General features: G+C 33.5%; 1 protein-coding gene across 2 annotated transcripts in view; it reads left to right on the forward strand.

The window, feature by feature from the left end:
* LOC148306661 (anillin-like) overlaps positions 1-20682 on the forward strand; it is an 86590-nt gene extending 65908 nt beyond the window's left edge. For both annotated transcript variants that reach the window (XM_088264580.1, XM_088264579.1), the window contains exons 10-19: positions 9109-9415; positions 10005-10208; positions 10548-10721; positions 11944-12034; positions 12748-12891; positions 14596-14741; positions 16016-16096; positions 16740-16910; positions 17741-17950; positions 18361-20682. In XM_088264580.1, the coding sequence (XP_088120706.1) occupies positions 9109-9415; positions 10005-10208; positions 10548-10721; positions 11944-12034; positions 12748-12891; positions 14596-14741; positions 16016-16096; positions 16740-16910; positions 17741-17950; positions 18361-18627 (1795 nt within the window). In that variant the 3' untranslated portion in view covers positions 18628-20682. The remainder of the gene's footprint in view (positions 1-9108; positions 9416-10004; positions 10209-10547; positions 10722-11943; positions 12035-12747; positions 12892-14595; positions 14742-16015; positions 16097-16739; positions 16911-17740; positions 17951-18360) is intronic.
* The last annotated feature ends 630 nt before the right edge of the window (positions 20683-21312 follow it).

Below are 21312 nucleotides of genomic sequence, written 5' to 3' on the forward strand. Positions count from 1 at the left end.
AGGTTAACTTTTTAAAAAAATGATCCTGTGAATTGTTTTCCATATTAATTTATAATAGTTTTTGTTTAATAACTTTTAAATACAAATTATTATAATAAAACTTATCAAAAGACTTTGGGGCGAAAACCTCGTGTATGTCACAAAACCCTTTTTTATACAAGATAGTAAAAACCAAATATCTCTCTAAACATATTACATAGAGCAGTTTATTTTTCATTGCAATCTACGAAAAAATTTTAAAAGATTTTTTTCTGTAGTCAAATGTTATCACAGACAAGAAAAATAATAGAGAAAAATAATAAAGTTTCTTGGTTTCGGCCCAAAGTCTTAAATTATCAAGCAATACACAAGAAATTATTATTTTAGTAATTAATTAAAAATAAAAATAACTGAGCTACATATTGTAAATTGTTGCAACACTTATTTTTTAATTTAAAAAAAGTAATTCTGGGATGGATTAAGGAAATCAACCAAAAACTAGAAAAAGTCACATGGAGCCCTTCAATATGAATCTCGTGTTGAGACACTTTGCAAAACATTATTAGATTACGACCATGTATTAGATTATTGGTTTATTTCATTGATTTATTCTATGAAAAATACTTGTTGCAATGAACAAAATCATTGAAAAATTGTGTTGTACTTAAGTATTTTTGTATCTGTGATATTCCTTTATAAATATGTATTAAAGATGCCTTGGATTTTATACGCGCAGTTTTATTTCCCCCATTTATTTCAGCCACAATGCCAAGAGAACCAATAAACCATTGTTACTTTGAAACATATACAACATTTATTTATTTACCATGTGGCCATAAGTTGTCACATCAAATCAATACAAATTATAATAATAGCACAAATATAGGTCAAAATATTATAGGTAAAAATTTAAAAGTTTTCTTCACGCCGCTTCACTGCATGGGTAGTCAGAGAGAAAGTATGTATAAAGTATAACAATCTTCGCCTCTTCCACAGTCATGTATCTCCTCATATATCTTCTTCTTTTTCTATGTTCGCTCCCTAGGTGGAGCATATGTCCAACACGATACGGCCTATGAGGCATATGACCTCATATATACCTGCCTATTATTCCTATCCTGACCCGACCACTTTGAAGTATTCGAAATATTTGATCATGCCAAGTTTTCTTCAGTCTTCCTGTGCTTATATTTCTCTACATTTTACTCAAATTTGTTTTACATTCTTTCCTCGCTCATCAGTTCCACATGTCCAAACCATCTCAACACTTCTTTAGTACGCCACATCACTCTGTTTTTGCAAACAATCTTCGCCGTTCCACATTCATGCATCTCCTCATACATACCCGCCGATTATTCTGACTCTCGACCTGACCGCTTTGAGTATTTGAAATACTTGATCACGTTAAGTTTTCTTCAGTCTTCCTCTGTACCGATTACATTTGATTAATTAATTTAATTTTCCTGTCGTTAGACGCTACAAGTACTTTATTTTCACCAACCGTAATCCATATGTTCATCATCATTCCTACTGCTAATTTAAATGAGTACAGTTTGAAGGGAACAACAACTTATAATGAAAAATCGAAAACACGTTCAGAGAATGTGTGCAAACCTTACCATTCAAAAAAAATTTTTTTCTATAAAATATTAGAACTCTAGGGATAAGATGTCGCATCCGTCCTTATAATTTAAATTAAAATGGATTTAAAAATGTTTAATTTTTGTACTGAGAGGTTTTTGAACAACTGTGTTGGTCATGGTCCAGAGTTTAAGAAAATAAAAAATAACTTTATTTTTCTTCGCAATATATGATATTGAAGAAAAAAATCTTTCTTTTGCCGACTGAATGAAAGTAGACTGAATGCAGTCGAAATGCGATCCCTCAGACGAATGTGCGTCTGCAAATGATGTATGATAGATTTTCGAATGGTGAAATAAGGAAATAATGCAGGGCTGAGATAAGCATTATCGATAAAATTAAGAAAGGTATGTTGAGATGAGCATGTGGAATGAATGAGGAAAGAAGAGTAAAACAATTTTATGAGGCGAATGTAGTTAGAAAAAAGAGCAGAGGAAGACCGATGAAAACTTAGCATGATTAAGTATTTCAAATACTTCAAAGTGGTCAAGTCAGGAGTCGGAATAATCGGCATGCATTCGGAGAAGATGGCTGAATGTGGAAGAGGCGAAGTTTGTGTGCAAAGACAGATTGGTGTGGTGTTCTTTTCTCTCTGCCTACTCCTGTGGAGAAGCGGCGTGATTGTTAGTTACTTAAGTAAATACGAGTAGTATTTACATAAAAATAAACGTTAGAGCTCAACTAAGCCTAGCTATATCTTAAATTATTTTTAAATTATAAAATATTTTTACAGTAATAATAACTCGCAATTAAGAATCAGTTTATTTAACAGGTCAGTATGACAGTCAAAGAACAAGTATATTCAGTCATCTTTGTGTCAATCTTAAAAGGGGTTAGATCTCTGTGTAAACATTCCTCCACGTACGCCCCTGCCCTGCCCTCTCGCATGCACTTAGAGTCTTGGTCAAGTTGTCTGAAATAATATTGCGCCATAACAATATTATGAACAATAATCTGATATCAAAATATGGTTCAAAGGGTAACGATAAGAGATTAATAGAAATTTATATTTTGGTATAAAAAAAGACAAATTGTCTGTAAATTACTTATTGTAGAATGTGCAATACATACATATTTTTTGCTGCAGTTACAATTTCTCAGCAAGCTGGCAATATTGACACTACAAGATGAAAAACGAAAGATAAATACAAGTGTAAGCCATAATATGTTTTTTAATCAATTTTAAAAAAATTAACAAATGCAGGGTTGAGAAAAACTAGTGTTTTTTATTGTTATAATTTTTTTGTCATACGCTTTGATTTTACTTTCTAAAGAGATCACAAACCCATTAAATGCCAAAATATCATTTAGCTGATGTTAGAAACGTTCGGAGGGCATGTATGACTAGATGTATGGATGTGAAGGAGGCGAGGAGTGTATGTCAGGACAAAAGAGTGTGGCGTTCCATCCTCTCTGCCTACCCCTGCGGAGAAACGGCGTGATGGTAGTAGTAGTAGTAGTAGTTGAAACGTACATGTTTTCATCCATTTTAGAAAAAAATTGACAAAAAAAGTTGCCTTTATTTTTTTTAAAAACACATTTATGACTGCAATATAGCAAATATTGACAGATTTCACAAATATCATCAATAAAACTAGATCAAAAGTATCCTTTCTTAAGGTGGTTTATTGGTTATTCTTGGTATTTCTTATTCAATGAGAAATGATATATAAAAAAGTAAGTATTGAAGCAGAAGCCATCATCATAGTACATGAAAATGTCATCAACAGCATTCCCACGGACAGCAGCACAAGAAAACATTTAGCAGCCTTCAAAAATTATAAATGTTTTAAATTTTCAATTTGGTATTCTCATTTAAAAAAATCTGTTTTGATATAATTAACTACTTTCATGCTTAAATTTATATTGAGGGTGAAGAAATGATGCACATATATTTTTTTATTTAAAAATTTAAATTAACATCATCCAAAGCTAAAAATCTTAAAAGTAATGACAATAATGCCCAATTTATGTGAATAATCACCTCAACCGCACTTTATAATTTATATATTTTATAATTTCATATTTTTACTATTAGATGTGTTTATTGATCAGTAATTATCTATACGTAAAGATAAAGACTAACACTTGTATTAACCAAATACTTAGTTTTGGTAGATTTACTCAAATAACAATCTTTACTAACTGGCGTTAACAATTATTTGTCAAGAATCGCTTGATATGTTGAAATACTTTTAAAAAATGTATTTATTTATGATATATAAGATTTTTTAAAAACCCTTATCCGCACTCAATGGTGCATAAAGCACTACATCATATAAATGCAGCATTATCTTACCCAAAATGAGAAATAGAAATTACTCATCGGGAATATATATATATATATATATATATATATATATATATATATACATATACGTATACATATACATATACATATACATATACATATACATATACATATACATATACATATACATATACATATACATATACATATACATATACATATACATATACATATACATATACATATACATATACATATACATATACATATACATATACATATACATATACATATACATATACATATACATATACATATACATATACATATACATATACATATACATATACATATACATATACATATACATATACATATACATATACATATACATATACATATACATATACATATACATATACATATACATATACATATACATATACATATACATATACATATACATATACATACACATATACATACACATACACATACACATACACATACACATACACATACACATACACATACACATACACATACACATACACATACACATACACATACACATATACATATACATATATATATATATATATATATATATATATATACAGTATCTACTCAATGAATTAGGGCCACGCAGAATTTCGCGCATTTTCTCAATTCAAACAGGAAAAACTCAGAGAAAACCTTGAATAAAACAACATTGAATTTTATTTACACATGAACACTTTATTACGCTTAAATTATGCATATATTTTCATATAAATATAGATAGTATTTAGTATTTCCACCTTTGGCAGAAATAACTGCCTCAATTCTTTTTGGCATACTTAAAATGCACTGTTTTATCATTTTTTTATTTCTTCGTCTTCTGACCAAATTTTTTGAATATTTTTTTTAGACAGTCTACTGTCGGATTTGGAAATGAGTATACCTTATTTTTTAACATGCTCCATACGTTTTCTATAGGATTAAGGTCCGGAGAATTTCCAGGCCAGGGGAGCAAAGGCAGATTTTTGTTAGACAAAAATTTTATTATTGATTTAGCCCGGTGGCAAGGTGCTCCATCCTGCATGAAGGTGTATGGACCTTCTGTTGGGTCGAGTGTATGGTAGAAGGGCAATAAAATTCGTTCGAGGACCTGCTTATAGGAATTTTGGTTCATTGTTCCTTCCACGAAAAACAACGGCCCAGGTAAATTGTTAATAATACATGACCATATCATTGTTGCAGGGGGGTGTTTGATAACTTTTACCACACAGGCCTCATTGTAACGTTCCATTGGTGTTCTCCTGACGAATCGACGGCTCTCTGTCACGGCTTCTAACCGGCACTCATCACTAAAGATGACCTGAAAAATAATGAAAATTTAAGTTTAATTCAAATATATAAGTTTATTTACTAAAATGATATGTTGAAAATTCAATTTAAATAAATACCTTTTTCCAATCATCTACCGAGTAATTTCGATGTAGCCTGGCCCATTTTAATCGATCCGCTTTCATTCGTGGTGTCAATTTTGGTACTTTTACAGGGCGCCTGCATTTCAGATTTATTTCGTAAAGACGTCGCCTCAGTGTTGATACCGATATATTTATACCCTCTTCTTCCAATTTTATTTTTAACGTTTTTGCTGATGCACTACGGTTTTCTAAGGCACTTTGAACGATTTTTCGATCAGTCCTCGGTGTTGTTTTTCTAATCCTACGACAGTTCTTTCGCCGATTGCTGGTGGCGGGTGACTGATTTTTTATTGATTTTGAAATTCTGTCCACTGTTTGACGAGAAACGTTTTCTTTTTTTGAAATTTCTCTATTAGATAGTATTCCTAATTTCAGTAGCACTATAACACTAGACTTTTTTTCCTCAGAAATGTCTTTACTTTTTCCCATTTTGCCCTTTTCAAAAAAAACACTTGTGCTTACAAAAAATTTTTATACTTTATGAACTAAAATTAAAAATTAAGTTTTTTTCACAAGACACGATAACTATATAACCTCTCTGAACAAAACAACAACCAGAACTCAAGAAACTTCACTAATAAATGAGATAGGACTATTTTTTGAACTTTCAACTATCTGTCTACCTGTGCTAATTAGGGACCTTTCTCAGAAAAAGGGTTTGAAATTTTGTAAAGGCTTAAATAATCCAGGTATATTTTACATATTATTGAAGGTAATATACATGATATTAGATGTCAATAGAAAACTTAAAGTATTTATGTAAAATAAATATAATAATCCAAAAGATTTCAGAGTATTCAAAAAAATAATGGGTGGCCCTAATTCATTGAGTAGATACTGTATATATATATATATATATATATATATGACTTATTATTTTTTGACATCTCATCAAAGATGAAGAAGAATATGGAAGTCTGGGCATTTACGGGGCTTATGCATTTTTATGAAAATAACTCCTGTAATTGGAGATAATCCAGATTTTGTGAACAAGTATTTGGACACACTCAAATTGACTTATGTATGTAATATGTTTTGAAAAATAAATAAATTAAAAAATGGAGAAAAAGTGATCAGCCCTCTGCTTCAGTTACCAGTCCAGGGTAATATTGAATAAATATAAGGGTGAAAAATCACAAAAACACCATATTTATTTGAACCCCCCTCTGGGAATCGAACCTGGGACCTCCAGTACGGTAGCCGAGCGTGCTGACCATTACACTATGGAGGTGGACTAAGATATGAGATTAAAACCATTTTTATAAGTAGGGAATTTTATGGGTTGAAAAAAAGTCTTAATTTAAAAAAAAAAAAGAAATTATTGAACACTTCCCGGTAGAGTATCATAAGTACAAATTGAACCCTGCAAAATCATTTTAAGAATATCCTTAAGACTCATGTACTTTTAACTAAAAATACAGATTTTTTTTTTATTTGTATACAGACAGTAATGCAACAATGTTTTTAATTTTAACAAAATATACCTTTTACAAATCAAAATATAAAAACGTAAATACCCTTTTCCATAAATTAAAGATTTTTTCCCTTATGATCTTTGCCATGTATTGGTTGATATTTTCGCTTGTACATTTTTAATCCAAAATTTTATAATTTTTAATTAATGTTACACTTAGTAAATACCACTATTTCTTAAAATCTACTGTGAATCGTGTTTCGATGCATTCCGCATCATTTTCAAACACCGTATGTATACGGTGTTTGAAAATGATGCGGAATGCATCGAAACACGTGTCACAGTAGATTTTAAGAAATAGTGGTATTTACTAAGTAAAACATTACTTAAAAATGGATAGATTTTACCACAAAGTGACTGCCGAATCAATTAATGAAATTTTATAATTTATCTAATATTTTTAGTTACTGTTTAGTTCAAAAGGGTTCTATCAATACTTGTAAGGGCTTTATTGATAGGATCCCTTTGAACTCACAGGACATAGTATTATTTTTACCTGAAAACAAGGAACAAATTAAGTCTTTTATCACAATATTATAATAATCTAGTATAGGACTTATTTAGATTTAAGTTTCATTTATAAAACATGTACTTCAGTATTTTTGATAAACGCAAGTTTCCTTTTAGTATTCAGAAATTTATTTTTCCTATATTTTGTCCGCCTCCGTAGTGTAATGGTCAGCACGCTCGGCTACCGTTCTGGAGGTCCCGGGTTCGATTCCCAAGGGGGGTAAAATAAATATTAGTGATTTTTTCACTGTAATATTTATTCAAAATTACCATGGACTGGTACCTGAAGCGGAGGGCTGATCACCTTTCCTTCATGTATAAACGATCAAGATAACACTGCGTTTATATGACACAGTGCCCTATGCACCATTTGGGTGCGGATAAGGGTTTTAATTAATATTTTATCACAAATTTTGGAAATTTATTAAAAGTACTGAAAATGTAGATAATGTATTAAAAAATGTAATAAAAGCTACTAGCGTAATTTATTGTAATTTTAAAGTATGTAAAAATATCCAAGAAACAATTAATGCTTATTTTTATGATGAATGAAATGTTATAAAATAAACGAATGAATTGTCAATGCTATAAATATTTTATGTATTTGTCCGCCTCCGTAGTGTTATGGTCAGCATGCTCGCCTACCGTTCTGGAGGTCCCGGGTTCGATTCCCAGGGGGGTTTAATAAATATAAGTGATTTTTTCACTCTAATATTTATTACAATGATTAAAGAAAACACTTCGTTTTTTACCACTTGAGTTTTATTATAGACTACATGTTTCAGAAGTTAAACTTCCATCATTCAGGTCTGTATAATAACTATTATTATAATAACTATTGTTATTATACAGACCTGAATGATGGAAGTTTAACTTCTGAAACATGTAGTCTATAATAAAACTTAAGTGGTAAAAAACGAAGTGTTTTCTTTAATCATTGTAACATGTCTTACCACAAAGTTAATGCCGAAACAATAAATAATCTAATATTTATTCAATATTACACTGGACTGGTACCCGAAGTGGAGGGCTGTTCACCTTTCCTTCATGTGTAATCGATCGAGATAACACTGCGTTTATATGAAGCAGTGCCCTATGCACCATTGGGGTGCGGTAAGGGATTTATTATAGTAAAAGAATTTCCGCTTAAAAAAATAAAGAAGATGCATGTCAAACGATTAGAGTGGAACCTCTCATAATGAGCATGATGTCTTCCAGAATCTTACTTGTTAAGTGAAACATTTTTTGTTTTGACTGACACGGTCCCGGCTCGCAACTGAATGTCGTGAAAAAGGGACTTGCCCTTTCTCTGTAACTCATGTGAAACATCGCCCCATTAAAGGAGCAATTTTTTCACTTTTTTGCTTGTTATGCGAATGGCTTATTATGAGAGGTGCTCATTATAAGAGGTTCCACTGTACTTGTAAGCTGATATGTTACTCAATGTTTTTTTAAATTAGTTTTTGTGTTAGTGCTTTAATATTACAAAGCTCAGTGTATCTGTATAAAGTATAATTGAAATTGTACTTAAATTGTTCATAACAACTGATTTTTATTAATATTTACGAATATGCGAATTACTCATTATGACAGGTGCTCATTATAAGAGGTTCCACTGAACTTGTAAGCTGATATGTTAATCAGCTATTTTTTTATTAGTTTTTGTGTCAGTGGTATAATATTATAAAGCTCAGTGTATCTGTATAAAATATAATAGAAATTGTACTGAAATTGTACATACAAACTGATTTTTATTCATATTAATTTATATTTTTTTGTAGTTTAAACACAAGCTCAGATTCCTGCGCCAACGTACATGTGGAGAATGACTGGGGTAACACTTCCTTCACCCGGGATATCCTCAAAGCCGTGGGAGTCAAAAAGACCAATGAGTCGGCATTGTCCAAGGCCAGGAAAGCAGTCAGGGCGAAGAGGCGATCTCATGACCCGGTTGTGACGAGAAACAAAGACGATTCCTATGACTCCTCCAGTGACGGAGAGAACAATGAGGATCTGGATGATCTCTTGGATGAAGTTCTCGATGCCGATGACGATACTGAAGGCCCCACTCCGCCGAAACAGAACAAGGTAGATGTTTATTTATTGATTTGGCGTTTAATTTGTAGAACTCCATTTTAATTTATGTATTAATTTGAAATCAAACACAGATTTTTTGAGTCTACTAAGTTGTATTTTATTAACAAAAACACATTTAAAAAAATATATATTGTAACAATTGTTTCGCCTTGTTAGGGCATTATCAAACGAATGTCACATTCGTACGATGCTTTTGATGCAAATGATGCATTTGCAAACACCATTGAAAATGGTGCGGAATGCATCGAAACACGTGTCACAGAAGATTTTAAGAAATAGTGGTAGTTACTAAGTAAGACATTCTTTAAAAATGTATAGATTTTACCACAAAGTGACTGCCGAATCAATTAATGAAAAAATTAAAAATGGTCCAAACTATGTATTGAAGAGTTCTGCTTCCATGTTAATTGTTCACTTTTGAGACTATCAACCCTACGTTTGTGGGTAAATTAACAATCAAAATAGCACTGATAAACTGCAATGCGTGGACATGTGTCGAAGATGGAGAATTTTTTATTTAACATGGCATTCGACATAACTTTGTAAGATATTGATAAATTGTTTAATATTTAATTTGTAGAATGTAGGCTCCGCCCTTCCATCAAACAGCTTCCACTACAAGAAGTCTGCGGAAGTGGGAAATAACCAGGACAGTCAGAGGTTCAAGTCTCCGCTGAAGACCCCTCCAAAGAGCAAATATCAGAAGGACATCTATCAGGAAGAAATAGAACGGAGTAAACCCTTGGTGCATACCGTCAGTTTCTACCGAAAACAACAGAGTCAGGTATATTAATTGACATCAGTCTTGGCCTTTAAACATAATTGTACTATTTCTTTAATGTTTTCCGCAGATACTTTGCGGCACATTTTATAAACTTTATAAAATTAATTAACTTTGTTTTCACCACTTTTTTTATTGATACAATTTAATCTACCGGTTTCGACAATACCTTGTCATCATCAGGGTTTATTTTAAATCAAAAACATTAAAAACATTAAAATACTCTCACCAAAAACTTCCACACACTCCATTTAGGATTTTTATGGAGCGTGTGGAAGTTTTTGGTATATTTTTTGGTAGTATTTAGAATCTGCCAATGTATTTTTTTTTTCCTATTTGAAGGGTTCTCCGCAAGCGGTGACTCCCATCAGAATAGTCCGGAATGAAGATGCACACCAACCGTCCAAGGTCGCCGTGGATGAGGAGCAGAAAAGGCGTACGGAGAAGGTGGATGCTCGCCAGCGAGTCAAGGAACTCCTCGAAGAAGTAGCAAAACAAAATACTATCATCTCTCAGGTTAGAAATACGTCATTTTAAATAATTGATATATCTACATAGAAGAAGAATATGGAAGTCTAGGTATATACAAGGCTTATCACCTGTTATTGGCTGGTTTAAATGATTACTTGATAAATGTGTACCATTCACCATTCTACTTTATGATTGAGTTGAGACAGTGCAGACCTTCATGAAGACTTCAATGTTCTTATTCATCTTTGTTGATATATCAATATAAAAAATATAAATATAACTCTTATGTGGACGCAACTCAGATTGTGAACAAAGATTTAGACTTGGTAATAAATAATGTCAACCTGCCCGGGAGTATACCCATACATGTACGGCCACGCTTGTAATTAAAGCCCCGTTTTATATCTAAAAGGCACTTGTACTGTCATCTGTGGTTGTATTTAACCTTTCCCTCCCGGTGATATGTATTTACTACAATTCAACTTTTCAAATGAGAATATCAATATAAAATAAAATAGATACGGGCTCAGAATTTTTGTATTCCTCCGTAATATGATTGTGTATGATATGAAAGTATTATAATATTAAGTTATTCATTTGCAGCGACGGAAATAAATAATTTGAAAAAATCGGGAATAAAATCACCAATAAACAAACGTTTCTGTGTGTGCGCGTGTGGCGTGCTTTGTAGGTATACGCGCATATCGTTACGTGTGTGTTTACTCCGCTAGCTGCCAGCTTCACAGATTGTCTTGCTCGGCGGTTGTGTCGCTGTTTTTTTCCCTACTTTTAGTGTAATACCAGAGCTAACATGACAAAAATGTTACATTTCAACTACAACTATGGTCAATAAAAGCAAAATTAAGGAATATTCACATTTTTCCCGTTTTTAAACCATATTTTCATATGGTGTACAAAATACATATCACCGGTGCATGCGGAAGTTTAAAGGGTTAAACAATATTTTCTTAAAAAAATATATTTACTGGTGTATTTTTTTTATTTAAGAAAATATGTTGCATATAACATCGACTATGATATCAAATTATAAAAATCAAATTATAAACTATTAAAATAATAGCAAAAAAAAATCACTCCCCAGGTACAGTTTTGTCCTCAGAAACTCACCCTCGGACAGGTTAAAGAGTATCGCGTGCACTTATGCGCTTCTCGATGCAGTCAGAGTATGTGAGCTTGAATATGACTCACAACGTAATCTCCACACACCACCAAGTTTAACATTTAATTATTTTGTTTAACGTTACAGGCCAGCCAGGCTTTGAACCTATGTGCCTCCACTATTGAGTTCAGCGGATCTACTGAGCAGGCTGAAGGGGAACGTCTTCTGCTGCTTGCAAGTAAGAAAGATATGGAGCAAATTTTGATAATGTTATCTAATCTATGTAATGTGTTTTGGAATGAAATTCATCGCTGCTTACGTAACGACTCATCAGGTTCCTTCATTTCCTGCGATTCTGGTATATTATTTTTAAAGATATAGAAAGGAGAGTGAATGCTGGAAACAGAGTGAATGGTACACTGAAATCAGTTACAAATAAAAACCTTTTTTTGAAAGCTAAACTGGCAGTACACAATAGAGTCCTGGTTCCAACCCTAATGTATAGAAGTGAAGCATGGAGTTAGCAAAGGAAGGATGAAAGTAGACTGAATGCAGTCAAAATGCGATCTCTCAGATGAATGTGCGGCAAAATGATATATGATAGATGTTGGAATGGTGGAATAAAAAAGGAATGCAAAGCTGAGATAAGCATTACCGATAAAATTAGGGTATAAATAGAAAGGTGTGTTAAGATGGTTTTGACATGTGGAACGAATGAGTGAGGAAAGAATGGTTAAATAAATTTATGAGGGGAATGTAGTTGGAAAAAGGAGAAAAACTTGGCAAGGTATGTCAAATACTTGAAAGCGATCAGGTTAGGAATCGAAATAACCGGCAGGTATGTATGACGAGATGCATGGACGTGGAAGAGGCGAAGAATATTCTCTCTGCCTACCCCTGCGGTGAAGCGGCGTGATGGTTAGTTAGTTAGTTACTTATTTTTGTTTACAGCTCATCGACGCCAGGCTTGTCTGCACGAAGTCCAGAGGATTCAGGTGGAAGGAATCCTGCCTAATAGCTCCGCAGCCGTCACGCTCAGCATGCAGGATCTGAATTTACCCCTCAGACGAGACTATGTCAGGCATCTCAATGCCGGTAAGCATTAACACAACAATGTTTGTAATCCCTTCTTCTCTGTCTTATTCCTCATTACTGAGGATTGTGACCCTTGTGGCAGCAATGACTCTTCTCCAGTTATCCCTTGACTGCACTGCACGTAGCGCTCCAACCACCGAGGTGCCTGCTGCTCCCTTAACTTGATCGATCCATCGTGTGGGGGATCCCCTCCAGGCTTATCGATCACAACAAGTCGTTCCAGGCTATCCTCATTGCCAGGCGCAACGTGTCCAAAGAACTGAAGAATCAGTCGTGTACAGACATTGGCCAGAGTCAAGCCATCCAAGTGTAATTTGTAATCAATGGATTGTAAATATATTGCAAAAATGACATTTTGTAACTACCAAAGATTCTTGAAGCATTAGATACTATAACACTCTCCTTATCATTCATCGGAATAATCATTCCATCATCAAGTCAAATGTATAATAAAACCCTTATCCGCACCTTAATGGTGCATAGGGCACTGCGTCATATAAACGCAGTGTTATTTTGATTGTTTACACATGAAGGAAAGGTGATCAGCCCTCCGCTTCAGGTACCAGTCCAGGGTAATATTGAATAAATACGACAGTGAAAAAATCACTTTTATTTATTTTACCCCCCTTGGGAATCAAACCCGGGACCTCCAGAACGGTAGCCGAGCGTGCTGACCATTACACTACGGAGGCGGACAAATCTAAGTTTTTTTTTTAACATCCCAACATAGTTGAAGAAGAACCTCCATATTCTTCTTCATCTATGTTGAGATGTCAAAAAATAAGATGATGAAGAATATGGTGTCTGCATGGAAGTATGGTGTCAATAAATAATGTAAATAAAAATATTGGAGAAAATCCAGATTTGTGAACAAGTATTTGGACACACTAAAAATGTTGTAATCAGACTAAGTCTACATTTGACTTAGTGATTATTCGGAAACCGCTAGTCATGAAGCAGTGTTTTAAAGTGGTATTACACAAAGTGAACAACGAATTATAAGGAGAGTGTTATATTACCATACAAAGTTAACAATGCTTTTTTACACCTGCGGACCGCTGGCGACGGGATTCAATAATTGTATACATATCGCATGCCTATTTTTTTTTTGCAGAGACCCATCTTAAATGTCTTGTCGGAGGAGTTCTTTTTACATATCGTTCACTCCTTTTAAGAACGTCGTAAATCAAAAAACTGGATTTCTCAGGAGAGTATTTTTAAAGTTTAAAAATATAATACAATGTATTAAAAATAAATATCAAGCCACTTATTGAACTTTTTACTGTGCAACAGATCTTTTTATTTAAAACCTGAAGGTATTTTCTCCATTTAAAAAATATTAAGTATATTTAAAAAAATAATAATTAAACAATACCTTTTCTTCAAAATGCAGAAACAACACTTTCTGCCCTGTAGCGGGTAAATATTAAGTTTAAAATATGCCTCTTTTGCTGGGATATAGTACATTTTCTTGGCATTCCGAAAACATGCACAACCGAAAATTGTCGATTTTTGATTTATGACGTTCTTGAAAGGAGTGAGCGATATGTTTTTTTATTTTTGTTTTCTATTTTAACATAATATACACAAAAAACATGTCATGTGTAAAGGCATATCTAATATACATTTAAGTATGTTAAGATAATTTTTCTAAATATTGGATGTTTTTCTTCATTACATTGATAAGTGGATACTTTTGTCTAGATGGAGCACTTGGACACTACCTGGTATGCCTAATCAAGTGCCAGGAGAGAGTCATCGCCACTTCCATGGTGAAGACCGTTCCGGAAAAATTCTCCGTCTCCTTCCCGGATAAGGTTCGCCTCGAAGGACTTAACTCCGACTTCAAGGTAAAAAAATATTTTTATTCTAAATATAAACATACTTTTCCCGCCTTTGTAATGTAATGGTCAGCATGCTTGGCTACCGTTCTGGAGGTCCCGGGTTCGATTCCCAGGGGGGTCAAATAAATACAAGTGATTTTTTCACTGTAATATTTATTCAATATTACCCTGGACTGGTACCTGGAGCGGAGGGCTGATCACCATTCCTTCATGTGTAAACGATCAAGATAACACTGCCTTTATATGAAGTAGTGCCCTATGCACCATTGGGGTACGGATAAGGGTTTTATATATTGTATATTTAACTGTTTTAGTGCTGAGATTTTTTGTTATATGTATGTATTCTAAAATTGCTGGCGACTTTTGTGCAAAAATGGTATTTTTTATTAGGTGTGTACTATCAATATGAACAATATTTTTCATAAATATTGACCGATTTTATTATTTTTTTCTGATATTGTGGAGAATATATCTAACTACTCAAATAACATTTATTTAATAATCATTCTCACATATCGCTCACTCCTTTCAACAACGTCATATATCAAAAATTGTCAATTTTTAGTTGTGCATGTTTTCGGAATGCACAGAAAATGTACTATGTATTTCCTAGCAAAAGCGGCATATTTTTAACTTAATATTTACCTGCTACAGGGCAGAAAGTGTTGTTTTTGCAATTTGAAGAAAAGGTATTGTTTAATTATTTTTTTAAATATACTAAATATTTTTCAAATGGAGAAAAAATATTTAGGTTTTATCTAAAAAGATCTGTTGCACAGTAAAAAGTTCAATAAGTGGCTTGATATTTATTTTTAATACATTTTATTATGTTTTTAAACTTTAAAAACGTTCTCCTAAAAATCAAGTTTTTTGATATATGACGTTGTTGAAAGGAGTGAGCGATATATTTAAAAATAAATATAATTTGAGAAAAAAAAACTAAATTTTCATCAAAATATTGTGTGAAATTGGATCGTCTTCAAGAGTTTACACTATCAATACGCATCTTATTATTGGTAAACATTGTAATTTCATTCTCACTATTACTACTTTAAATGTAACAAACATTTCCGTACGAGACAATCACTTTTGGACAAATCCTACATTGTAAAGGCAAAAACAATAGGTTTTATAAAAAAAAACCTATTGTTTTCCAGTTTTAAATCACATTTTTATATGGTGTACAAAATACATATCACCGTTGCACGCGGAAGTTTTTTTAGCACTGTAAGGGAAAGATTCAAAACAACTTTTTTCTTAAATTTTTGTTATTTTTCCAGGTCACAATAGAAGTATATGCCCTTCAAGCCTCTAAAGAAATTCTACCACATGATGTCAAGTATCACATTGGAACCAAAAAGGTATCAATTTATTTTTGACACTTTAAAAAAAAGGTAATATGGTAATTGTTCCTTGCAAATTTGTATATTTTTTATGAGAATTTGTGTATTGAAATTGTATTCATAAATGTATGCGAGAAGAACAAAGAGACACAGTCCATCGACTTTTATTTCGTTTACAATATTCTCCCCACCACACGCAACTCCTTTAAAATCGTATATAAAGGGTGGAGGGCAAATTTTTGTGTGCTCAGATAAGATTTGAATTCAAACGTATATACGTCGCGCTCGCTCTTTGTCCTTTGAGTTTCAGTACTGAGTATTATTTGATCGGTTTGGTGACGTGTTTTCTTTGTGTTTATACACAGTACTGTTAACAAGCGAAACATCGTGCTTCACTCAATTCATTGGCATCGCTTTGCTCATCTCGCCCTGTAATTTTCATCATAAGTGTTCCAGTACCATTAGCAGTAACAGTAATTAAATTTTATTACTCACCAATATCAATTCTATATTACTGTAGAATACATACCTGAGGTGAAGGATTGATCATTCATTTTTGTGTAATTGACATTCACTGCATTGGTCTCATGCGATTTTGAGTGCCAATAAGTTTCAGAAGGAAAAAATATTTTTTTTTAAACAAAATTGAATTTTTCTCCAGAGCGGCAAGCTAACGACACCTCGCAAGGGGGCCAAGGGGGCAGACTTGAGGGCCCCGCTCACCATGTCACCCGGAGGACCCTCAGCAGTCAGAGCTCCAGCACTGCAGCCTCACGGATACTGTATCTTCGGGCACAGTCAAGTCAGCCGAACCAGCTTTTCACTGAATAAGGTAAATAAATATCTGGTAAAACAGTAAAACAATATGCCTTCTTTGTTTTTATCTTACGCTTCCGAGTCTTAAAATATTATTCTTCTCCGTTTAAGTCCTCATTACTGAAGGTTGTGACCCTTGTCGAAGCAATGACTCTTATCCAGTTATCCCTTGACTGCGTTGCACGTAGCGCTCCAACCACCGAGGTGTCTGCTGCTGTCTTAACTTGATTGGTCCATCTTTTCTCTTCCTCTCCTCTTCCCCTCCTTCTCTTCTCCTCCTTCTCTTACCGTCCGGGCTATCGATCACAACCAGTCTTTCCAGGCCATCCTCATTGCCACGCGCAACGTGTCCAAAGAACTGTAGAATCTGTCGCGTACAGATATTGGCCAGAGTCAAGCTATCCAAGTGTAGTTCTTCATGGTACATAATAATAATAATAATAAAATTGGATAACTTATATAGCGCCATTTTTGTAAAAAAATACCTCAAGGGCGCTTCACGGTGAATGAATTGGGGAATGCATGGATGCAATCCATGTACGATGAGGAATCCAATTCCAAATTCCAATTTTGTTTTTAAACAATGGACAGTGTTTATTGAATATGACATTTTAAACTCTCACATGCTTACAGTTTCATACAGAGTTTTTTTTAATGGTTAAAATACTTTTCACATATCTCCGCGAGAATGTAATGAAGATATTTTGAAAGTTTTAAACATTTCAATTACAAACAAACTAACAGACAAACAAACACACAATCAGACAAATAAACAAACAAACAGACAGGACATTTTTGTATGTATCTGCAACATTCATTATCTTTAATTGAGTATTGTGTTGGTAGGCCTGTCAGGGTGGCCCCCTGGAAGGCACGGTCCGCGTGGCCCTGCTGTCGGACCGCGCGCCTGTCGAAACCCCCGAGCGTGCCCCGCTGAAGGGCTTCCTCACCATGTTCGAGGAGGCGGGCGGCTTCGGGGCCTGGCACCGACGCTGGTGCGTTCTGCACGGACAGGACATCAGCTACTGGAGGTATCCTGATCACGAGGGGAACAAGGTAATTCAACTGATAAATTATACTTAATTAGTACAATACATACAGGCGCCGTGGCGTAGTTGGGTAGATGCTCGACTGCAAAACTGGCGTCGCGGGTTCGATTCCTGCCAATTGCAAATCCAAGAAAGATTTATTTTCAATTGGTCTGGGTGTTTTGATTTTTGATGAATTTTTCACATTTACCTTCCCTATCCTTACTATCCTACCTGCAGGCAAGCATCTAAAATAGACACTTTGCGGGTTATTCCTTTTAAAAAAAAAAGTGACTTAATCTGAATTTTTGTCCATACGACACATGCATCATCTGCGAACACTGCTCTTTCAAAACCATTAAGTGGTTTAAATGACTCTTTAAATGTTTAAAGCTGAGAATGAAAATTTACATCTGATGTATGAAAAATTTTCCACAGCCGCCGATGGGTACTATCGAGCTGGGCACCGCCACTACGGAAGAAATCGGCCCGGCCCCGCGCGACGTGTGCGCGCGCCCCAACACGCTGCTGCTGCGCACGTCCTCGGGCGCCCCCGCCGAGGGGCCACGCCGGCGCTCCGCCCTCTGCCTGCGCTCCGACGGCACCGCCATGCACCTGCTGGCCAGCGACACGCGCCCCGAGCGAGACCAGTGGATGAACGCCATCAACACAGCGCTAGGAGATATTAAGAATATGCAGGATTGAAAATATAATGTAATGTAGAACCTCGATTATCATCGTAGAAGAGAGATATGTAAATAAAAGCAGATTTTAACAAAAAGTTTCATTAATTGATTTGGCAGTCACTTTGTGATATCTTCTTCTTTTGTATCAATCCTGTGGATTGGTCTGCAGCAACAAATGACGCCTCCTTCGCCACTCCGGTCTATTTATAAAACTCTCTTCAGCTCCTCATACGTCGAAAAGCCCATATCATTGTACAAGTCGCAAAGATATTTGCGGCGTAGGCGTCCTCTGGTATTTCTTCCTTTGATTGTTCCCTCTATTATATCTATCTATTTTTAATTTAAATTTTACTCATTAAATATCACTATTTCTTGAAATCAGTTGAGATACGTATTTTGATGCATACCACATCATTTTCAAACACTTTTGAATACGGTGTTTGAAAATGATGTCACAAAAGATTTTAAGAAATAGTGGTATTTACTGAGTAAAATTTAAATGAAAAACATGAGAAATTATTTGTTTTTGATGATCTGAGAGACTTCTACTTTTTGACGGTTTTATTCATACAATTTTTCAATTTTATAATTTGGATATTTTAAAATGAAAAATACCGATGTATTCCTATGTATTATTAAGCAGATTACAAAAAATATCTATTAAATTGCTTAAATGATTACATATCAAGTTATCGAGTGTTATCAAGCCTTGTTTTATGAGGATTTCAAATCCCCCTCTAGGATCCGGGTAGGTCAAAGAATTACTTTTTTTTGGTTTTAAATTTACATTATTTGTTTTAGAAAAGCAATATTCCTTCAGGAGTTCTTAGAAGGTCTACTCTGTCAAAACTAGTAGTTGTAATTTATAACCAAAATATAGTAATACTTTATAACTCAGTTTATCAAATCGCAAGTAATCATAAAGTGTGACAAAGTGCTGACAAACGCTGATGCCATGAGTCGCTATGAAATTTCTAAATTTGATGTTATTGCTACCAACTTTATCTTCGTTAAGTTGATAATTGAGGTTCTACTGTAATTTTAATTAGTGTATACAGCAATAAAAGTAAATATAGTTTTTTTTTACATATGTAAAAATATGTACATACATGCATTATTTCTTGAGAGCGCAACATACGATGAATTTAGTATTCTCAATATGTCTGTGGACATGGTATGAATTTTGTTAGAACTATGATTTTTCTGAACCAAATTTTGATGTACTGAAATACTGGATTCATTGTGTGCAGCTATCGATAATTATATTGTAGTCGTACAGGAGCAAATGACCAACTAAAGAAACGTAAAATTTTCAGGAGGGCCATTTAAGTGACTTTTGCTTGGCAAGAAAGTAAACATCAATGCAGTTAAGTCATTTTTAACATGTCAATATATTATACTTGCAAGTTTAAAATCCTTGGAGATTTTTTCCAGGGTAATAATAAGCTAGTAAGATATCAAATAGTCAATGATCACATTTTTGTAAGAAATGCACTTGGTCACTTTCTCCTGTATGACTAAGATATTTAATCACAGATTGTATAAAAGTAATATCAGAGTGAAGTTCATCTCCCACACTGTTCAATAAATGCTGCGGTGACATTTTTCTCATGATACACGGCGCCAAACAGCCGAGAACAGTTTCTACTTATGCGAAAAAATAATACTTAGTGAATATTTACATTTTCAAAGATAAATATATTTTTTGTTGATGAAAGATATTAATTTATTTTTACAAACACACATCATCACTTGACGATGTAAACAACACACTATTTTTACTTATAATAAATATAAACCTGTATAATTTCAATAGCTAAAAGTTTGTGTTTTACAAAGTGAAAAATGTCACCGTAGCATTTGTTATAGTTGATAAATTTGACCTCAGTAGGGATGAGTAGTTTCAAAAACTGAATGATCCAAATTTATGCAAAATTATTATGTTTGTAAGCAGTTATTTGTTTCATACATCGCTCACTCCTTTTAACAACGTCAAATAGTATCAAAAAACTTGATTTTTCAGGAGATCGTTTTTAAAGTTTAAAAATAAAATAAAATGTATTAAAAATAAATATCAAGCCACTTATTGAACTTGTTACTGTGCAGCAGATCTTTTTAGGTAAAACCTGAATGTTTTTTCTCCATTTGAAAAATATTTTATATATTTAAAAAAATAATTGAACAATACCTTTTCTTCAAATTGCAAAAACAACACTTTCTGCCCTGTAGCGGGTAAATATTAAGTAAAAATATGCCGCTTTTGCTGGGATATAGTACATTTTCTGGGCATTCCGAAAACATGCACAACTGAAAATTGTCAATTTTTGATATATGACGTTGTTGAAAGGAGTGAGCGACATGGAGTATGAGAAATGAATTATTTGGAAAATAATTATATATTTACTATATGTGAATAGAAATGAAGAAGCAAGGTAGAAAATAAGATGCACAAGTCCCCTGAAGAAGAAAAAGATTTAAAATAAATAAATTTATTTTAGTTATTTGTCATTTTCTATGTATATTTATTAAAACATGTATACATTCTCCGAAATCAATTCATATAATTTCTTTCAATATAATGCGATATCTTTTTTCAAAGGCATGTATGTATTTTTTAAATAGGATATTTATATTGTAATAAAATATGGCATTACGGCTTCATCAATAAATACAAATTTTAGTGGTTTTTATTTGAGCAAAAATA

The sequence above is a fragment of the Brachycentrus maculatus genome, unplaced genomic scaffold (genome assembly GCF_059751285.1).
Source record: "Brachycentrus maculatus isolate JH-2025_06_01 unplaced genomic scaffold, ASM5975128v1 h1tg000234l, whole genome shotgun sequence".
Classification (NCBI taxonomy): Eukaryota; Metazoa; Arthropoda; class Insecta; order Trichoptera; family Brachycentridae; genus Brachycentrus; species Brachycentrus maculatus.